At 32.8% G+C, this 8189-nt stretch overlaps 1 protein-coding gene across 2 annotated transcripts; it reads left to right on the forward strand.

The window, feature by feature from the left end:
- Positions 1 to 3055: 3055 nt before the first annotated feature.
- On the forward strand, positions 3056 to 6517 carry LOC108465484 (disease resistance protein UNI-like). Of its 2 annotated transcripts, XR_008272586.1 has the most exons (6): positions 3056 to 3568; positions 3686 to 4038; positions 4234 to 4995; positions 5091 to 5206; positions 5285 to 5391; positions 6145 to 6517. XR_008272586.1 is itself a non-coding variant. In XM_017765808.2 (5 exons), the coding sequence occupies exons 3-4, from the start codon at positions 4279 to 4281 to the stop codon at positions 5145 to 5147; spliced, it is 774 nt and encodes a 257-aa protein (XP_017621297.1). In that variant the 5' UTR covers positions 3061 to 3568; positions 3686 to 4038; positions 4234 to 4278; the 3' UTR covers positions 5148 to 5206; positions 5285 to 5543. The 2 variants fall into 2 exon arrangements, 1 of the variants encoding a protein (XP_017621297.1); XM_017765808.2 differs by lacking the exon at positions 6145 to 6517 and having other exon boundaries at positions 3061 to 3568; positions 5285 to 5543.
- The last annotated feature ends 1672 nt before the right edge of the window (positions 6518 to 8189 follow it).

The raw sequence follows: 8189 nt of genomic DNA on the forward strand, positions 1-8189 counted from the left end.
AGATATGTAGCTGTTAATAAGGCTTCGCCCCAAAGATAACGTGGTACCTGACTAGTGAACATCAAGGCTCTAGTTACTTCCAAAAGATGTCGGTTTTTTCTTTCTGCAATCCCATTTTGTTGTGGTGCATTTGTACAAGAACTTTGGTGGACTATTCCATGTTTGGTTAAGAAAACACCTAATTGGTCGCTAAAAAATTCCCCACCATTGTCAGTCCGAAATACTTATATTTTCACACTAAATTGTGTTTTCACCATAGCATAAAAGACTGAAACACATTTTTAACTTCAGACTTATCTTTTAATAAAAACACCCAACAGAGTCGAGTATGATCATCGATAAAACTGACAAACCAACGTTTTCCTGAAAAGGTCGAGACTCTTGAAGGTCCCCAAACATCACTATGAATTAACGAAAAAGGTTTGGAGGCTTTATATTTTTGAGGTGGAAAGAATGACCGATGATGTTTAGCCAATTCACAAAATTCACAATGATATAAAGGACTTTTAATTTTAAAAAGATTAGGTAACAAATATCTTAAATAGTAAAAATTAGGATGCCCAAGCCTATAATGCCAAATCATAACCTTATCAGAAACAGAATTTAAACATAAAGTAGTTGTTGGTTGACTTAGATGGTCGTCTTCAAGAAAGTAAATTTCACCAAATTCTTTAGCATTGCCAATCATCCTCCCCGAGACTATGTCCTGAAACTTACACATAGAGGAGTCAAATATAACATGACAATTTGAGGACTGGGATAATTTACTGACCGATATGAGATTACAAGCTAGATTTGGCACATGTAAAACATCATGTAAAACCAAGGAAGATGAAATTTTAACGATTGCCTTTCCGGCTATTGCCGAGAAGGACCCATCTGCTACTTTGATCTTTTGTTTCTTGCGCAAGGTGTGTAAGTTGAAAAAGAAAATGACTGCTAGTCATGTGATCACTAGCTCGAATCAATGATCCATGTGTTTGTTTTACAAGGCTTGACACTTGAAAAAAGAAAAATCGAGACTGATTGGGCAACAGAGGAAGAAGGATTATTGGATGAGTTAGGAATAGAAGAATTCATCCAAATTGTGGTGATTGAAAAACTTATGTAGATGCTCTAATTGTTCCTTAGTGAATGGAGACCTTTCCGAGAATTTTGGCCTCATAATTTCCATTAGTTGTTTGGAAAGCTCTGCTATCCCCTGATTGTGAACCACGACCATTGCCACTCTTTTTCCTTCCATTTGTCGGTTTCCCATGGAGCTTTCAACACGTTTCACGAGTGTGCTAATATTTTTTGCAGTAATCACACCAAGGTTTTTTTTTATCTCTAGTGAATGTTGTTTTAACCATGATGTTACTAGAGATTTTAACCTACCTCAGATGCCATGAAAGTTTTCAAGAGAGCTTTTAATAAAACTGTGCTATATTATTAATTGAAGAATTGAACTTAAATAGAGAAAAGGGTCCTAATCCTAATTGGGAAAATAGTTCCCTTATTCTAATAAACTACTAAAATATAAAAGAAAATAGTTCCATTATTCTAATAAACTACTAAAAGATAAAATAAAAATATTCCTAGAATATGAATAAAACTTATCTACCTAAATAAGATTTATCTACCTAAATAAATTTAAAATATATACATATTTCAACAAGATAATGTTATAGTAAGTTTTGGCCAAAGTAAAGGGGAGGAAGAAAACTTTGGTCACTTTGTTTAAAATTATGTCAACTGATAGCTTGTGAAGCAGTGAGCATTTCAGTAAAAACGGAATAAAAAATGGTTAACCAAGTCAAATGATAGCTATTTCGTCTTAATTGTTGGAATACTGCTTCTTTTAAATATATTTTTTATATGTTTAAATTGATTGTCATGTTGGACTACTGTTTCTTTAAATAGATTGTTTATATATTTAAATCGACTGATACATAGCACTTCTAATTTTAGCTTGGCCCCTCCAAGATTAATATCCTGACTCCGCCACTGAGTACTTCTAAAAATGTTCTGCTCACTACTACTCAAACCTTTAAACTGTCTTCTATTTCTTTCTGGCCAGACTAAGTTAATGAAAACATTCCATGCTAGGTTCAGAATGTAAGCAATATAGAGCTTTGCCTTCAAGTCTTGTGCAAAGCCACCCGATCTCATGATTCCATCCCCCAACTTCTCTTTGAATATTACAAAGCCGTAAATCGGTGCCCCATACAGTTTTGGCAAACATACAATCTGCAAAAAGATGATCTCTTGTTTCTTGGTTCCCTTGACATAGCAAACAATGACCTTCAATGCTCATTCCTCTTCCAATAACTTTTTAGCATGATGAATCTCCAACTTTACAAAAAAAAAAAAAAAAATTAACTTTCCATTTAAATTTTCACCTCTTTCAGGCATTGAATTTTCATTTTTGTGACATAACAATCCATTTGTATGCCATGCTAATAATTAATTACTTTTAAAAAAATTTAAATTACTTTATAAAATTTTCAAAATTAAAAAAAATTGTTGACATGGTATCTCTATGGCAATCCAATGCATACCATGTCAAGTAAAGTTAACAAATATTAATTTTTATCCATTTAGAATGATTTGACAAATAATAAAATTTTAAGAAATAAAAGAAACGAAAAATATTTTATATAAAATAAAAGGGTTAAATAAGTGATTATGCTTAACTTTTTTAATTAATATAAATCATTAATGGAAACTACATAAATATGTGAGTCCAACTTAATTAAAAACAAGCATATTCCCTGTCGAATTGCATTAATAATAATCATTCAACAGTCATTATAGCAAATATGAAAGCTCGAGGTTTTATAGAAAAAGGCTTTTTTATTTAAAAAAAAAAAAGAAATTTTGCTTTAGGTTAGATTTATGCTGCTGAACATTTCATCTAAAAAAAGGGTTCACGTCTCCTAGCTATATTTATCACTTTAAATGTCAAGTGAGTTGATGTTTGAATATTAACCTCAACTTATCAGTTTATAAATCTTTATACTCATCTATTCATTTTGATTATATTTACAAGTACAGAAGGAAGAGTGATATTATCTTATAATGAAATTTATGTCAACAGGTCGTCATTCCTCGTTTGGCGAATCTGCACTTGTCCTGCATTAACATTCATGAGATATGGCACCACCCCTCTTCCCAATCTGTCGGATGCCTAAAACACTTGCAAGTGAAGAGGTGTCACAATTTGAAATACCTGTTCCCGTCTTTCTTGGTAAAAGATCTTGTGCAACTCCGACGCCTTAAAATTTTGGAATGTAATATGATGGAACAAGTAATATTCACGGATGGATTGGTTGAGGAACATCAAGGGAGGAATCGGATGTTTTTCTCTAATCTACAGTTGCTGTGGCTAAAAGACCTTCCCAAGCTCACAAGGTTGTGCTTTGAAAATTACTTTGAATTCCAATGTTTGACAGATTTAGAACTAACAAATTGTCCATTGCTAAAAACATTCATCACTAAATATGTATCGGAAGATGAACCTGAAATTGGCCAACATGTACAAGCAAGTAACTTGGAGGTTCATAACTCATCTCTCCTCAATGAAAAGGTCATTTCTTTACGGGTTCTCCTTTTAATTTATGTTACTTATATTGATCTTATTCATTTGAAGTTCTTTCTTTTCCATGCATATTTCAGTTATTAACCTAATGAAATGATTTAGCAGGTTGTTTTCCCTAGTTTGGAGAAGTTGCGGATTCAGAATTGTGATTCGTTAGAACAAATTATTGAGCTGCAAGGAGTCATTGCTGATGAGTCACAGTCAACATCAGCTGCTCAATCTACTATGGCTGAAACAGAGACGACCAAGTTTGTATTTCCCAGACTAATAAACCTTGGATTGGATAAGGTGCCGAGAATGAAAAAAAAATTTCTACTCTAGGATGCATACCACCCAGTGGCCTTCATTGAAAAAAATGGACATTATTGAATGCCCCAAAGTGCAGATATTTACTCCACAATGTCCTGAGAGTCAGGTTGGAATCTCAAACCAACAACCCTTGTTTTTGCGTCAATGAGGTAAGCTCACTAGCAGTTTCATACTCCATGTTCATTACTTGAGATTACCTATAAAATGCCTTTTGAAATAGCTAATATTCTCTCCTTCCTTTTAAATTTATGAGAAAGGAAATGGAAATTATATTCATTTTGTAGTCTAGTTCTTACTAATTGAAAACTCTTTGATTGATGTTTAATATATTCGTTGCCATCCAGGACACTTTCCCTGTATTAGAAGAACTAACAGTGAAGACGAATGATATGGTGAAGGGGATATGCGATGGACAACTCTCATTGCAGTGTTTCCAAAACCTTAAACATCTTAACCTCCAATTCTTTCCTGAGGCATCCACTACTCTTCCATATTCCTTCATTCGGTCACTACCAATGCTTCATAAGCTTGTTATAGTCAATGCTTCCATTTGTCAAATAGTACAATCTGAAGGACTCAGCAACCAGGAAAGGCATACATCAGCATTCTATCATCTAAAGGAATTAAGTTTGTCCCAACTTCCAGGGTTAACGTTTAAGACTTTTGAACCGTTTTTGCTGTCTTTCAAAAATCTAACAACACTGGAAGTTTCAAGATGCCATGGGTTCATCAACTTAATCGCATGCTCAACAGCTAAGTGCCTGACGCTTCTGGAAAGATTGAGCATAGATGATTGTGAGATGATAGAGGAAATCATAGCGTGTGAGGTTGAAGAAATACAAGGCGGCATTGTATTTCCCAAACTGAAGTGTTTGCAACTAAGCTGTCTGCCATGTCTAGCAAGCTTTTCCTTGGCCCATCACTCGTTGGAATTCCCAGTCTTGCTAATGGTGAAGGTGACAAAGTGCCCCAAAATGAGGAATTTCTGCCAAGGAGATTTAAGCGCACCAAGGCTGGAACAAATGCACTTAACAAGAGATGAGGAAGGTGAACTGCAGTGGGAAGGCGACCTTAACACTACCATAGAACATATGTTCGATGAAATGGTACATATCATGTACAGGATTTAAATTCATGTGTTTTTACATACATACATACATAGTTAATTGAACAATTCTTGGTTTGTTATGATCATGCACAGAATGCGCAAAATTCTGATGTGACGGAGGTTACTGATCAGTTGCCCAAGTTGGAATAAGGAAATATGTTTGAGTGCTTATGCGGAAAGCTCAATTTCGTTTGAATTCAAAACAAATGGTAATTGACTCTTCTATTTTCATCATGGCTTAACTAATGCTTTATAAAGTGACCATAGAGACGCCCTTTTCATTGTAGGTTGAGTTGCTCTACTGAAGCACCTGGCTGCAACTGTTCTCTTTCACATCCAAACCTCAATATTGAATTTCAAGTGCATCATGCATAGCATTGGGAACTACAAACATGTAAGCTTTTACTATTAAGCAAAAAAAAAAAAAAATCATATATTAGAGTATGAAAGTAGACATATTAGACCATACTTTTTGGTTTCACAATTTAAATGATTTGAGTTAATTTGAAGCCATAAAAAAGATAAATTCAATTATTAATTATGATATTTGAAAAGTTTTCAATAATAATAAATAAGTGTTTAATGAAGTAATTAAGATTATGAGGCAACGCGCTTAATTAGGAGGAGTATTTGTAAATATTAGTAAAATTTACGGTAATTATTGTATGAAATAAGCAAATTTAATGTAACTATTTTGAATTTTATTTCAATTAAAAGGAATTGAATTATCTGCAAATCAATATATTAAAAAATAATATTTTAAATTTGGGAAGATTTACTTGTAATAATGCTATCTATTGATAATAAATATTATAATCAAAACAATATTTTCGTGGTAAGCTTAGCTATCCTTTACCGTCAACATCCTTTATGGGTTGCTTATAGTATATATAGATGAAGCTTTAGTTCAACACTAATCTTAATTTAATATTTTGATTATACATATAGACACATTAAAATTCTTTTTAAAGTTTTATAAGTCAGAAATATTTTTATTTTGAATAGTCTACTTACAATTATAGTCCATTTAGTATATTGGAATTTGAGATTTATTCACCTTAGGTACAAATATATTTCGTCTACCAATATAATTATGCATTATAATAGTTGGTTTTGATTATAATTTGATGGTTGGTGGTTATTGGAGCTCCATTTGGTCAACTCTCAAGCTCAAGTGTTGCTTGAGTCTGCTGATCTACAGGATGCTGTATTTCATCTTCAATTTTAGTGTCAACAAAGGTTTGAGAAGGTTGATGGTCATCCCAATTCGAAGTCCCCGACCAGATCCATGAACACTTTTGTATAAAAAGAATATAGTTGAATTGACGTAGTTTAGTTCCACAAGTTCAAACTTCAAATTAATACGAGTGTATTGTTAAAAGTTTTCGTCTTCTGCATTACTTGTTAGTTTATGTCTTTTAATTCATTGAGAAGTAACAAGCATGTATGGATGTCAATGTCCTACCATAATTGTCTTCTAAAGAACTTTATAAGGAAAGCTATGCCACTCTATTCTTTAATTATTACTTCCACAAATTTTGCAAATTCTTAAATTTCTAGGCAAGTTCCCATGGCCTTGTACGGTAATACTCTTATCGAATATAAAGCCTTGTTTAAATGAAGATATTCATAAATAAGAGGAAAAATATCAAATAATGCAAATTCACCTATGCCTGGTCACTGCGACCCCCTTTGAGAGGAGGCAACTCTTCTCCTAAAGTTACAAGGCTATTTTGCCTAGTTCCTTAGAGAGAGTTGTCTCACACCCCTAAGTATTCTCTACCTACCCACTTGTGTCAGTTTCGGGTATAAGTACCCTTTTGTTGAAGGTCGTTCAAATTTTTCCTGGAAGTATAGCATGAGTTACTTTAATACCATAGTGCCTAGTACTTAAACATTGAGTTGGAACATTTTCTCTACCCCTTCTTATCCTGAAAATGTAAAAAAGGTAGAGTCACCTTGCATCCATGAACCAATAACCATTTCGGCTAACCTAGCTATACACCATATAATTAAAAAGAAATCTACTCAGTGTTTGAATTTTTGCTGATTGGAATATATTATGTTATATAAACAACAATGAAGATGCATATGATTTCTAAGAATATTTTATAGTTTTCATGAAATAATAATTTTACTATTACCAAAAAAAAATTATAATTTTGACTTCCGCTTACAATTTCATAAAATAATAATTTATCAATTCAAAATATTTGAATCAAAATTAATTTGGAGCTCCTCACTCAGGCTTCTTCTTTTGTGCCTTAATATTTCAGTGGCAGCACTTCCCCCTTGCCTTAATTGTTGAAATATTTCCCTTAAAAATTTGAATAAAAATTGTACCTTTCATTTCCTTCCCTCAAACAAGTTGTTCATTGTTGCTCCCACCCTTCAGTCTTCTCCAAAATAATGTAGGGATCCCAAGTCACTATAATTAGGTGATGAAGATGGTACTCATTTTTTTTTCGGAATTATCAAGAAATTCATCGCTGATAACAATGAGTAAAATTTTCGTTGCGAATTCTTGTGAGAGCTTATGTAAGAGTTTGGTATAGTTCAATAATTATTTTATAATATTTTGAAGTTAAATAACTGAAATATAAATTAGTTAATAGTTTAGAGACTTTAGGCGTGGTTTACCCAAAAGCATATCAATATAATCCCCCAATGGAGTACGAAGCCATAGCTCACAATTTGGGTTAACATTTGACATTTGGGGTTTCAAATTGAGAAATTAATTGAAATAGATAACAATTAGCATTTAAATAAACAAATTATATTCCATATACTGTAGTATTGAATATATGTTTACTTCATTAAAGGTCTCTTTTTTATTCAATTAATTTCTTGTGTTTTTACATGCATACATAGTTAATTGAACAATTCTTGGCTTCTTATGATCATGCACAGACTGTGCAAAATTCTCAGATGACGGAGGTTACTGATCAGTTGCCCAAGCTGGAATAAGGAAATATGGTTGGGTGCTTATGTTAAAAGCTCAATTTCGTTTGAATTCAAAACAAATGGTAATTGACTCTCCTATTTTCATCATGGTTTAACTAATGCTTTTTAAAGTGACGACAGAGACGCCCTTTTCATTGTAGGTTGAGTTGCTCTAGTGAAGCACATGACTGCATCTATTGGTAGAACGTGAAAGGTTATTTCAGTTTTTGTAAAACTACAATTTGAACT

The sequence above is a fragment of the Gossypium arboreum genome, chromosome 10 (assembly GCF_025698485.1).
Source record: "Gossypium arboreum isolate Shixiya-1 chromosome 10, ASM2569848v2, whole genome shotgun sequence".
NCBI classification, from domain to species: Eukaryota; Viridiplantae; Streptophyta; class Magnoliopsida; order Malvales; family Malvaceae; genus Gossypium; species Gossypium arboreum.

Coding starts and splice junctions, on each gene's coding strand:
- LOC108465484 (XM_017765808.2), top strand. CDS start 4,279: ATGGTGAAGGGGATATGCGATGGACAACTCTCATTGCAGTGTTTCCAA. Junction 4,996..5,090: donor AACATATGTTCGATGAAATG/GTACATATCATG, acceptor GATCATGCACAG/AATGCGCAAAATTCTGATGT.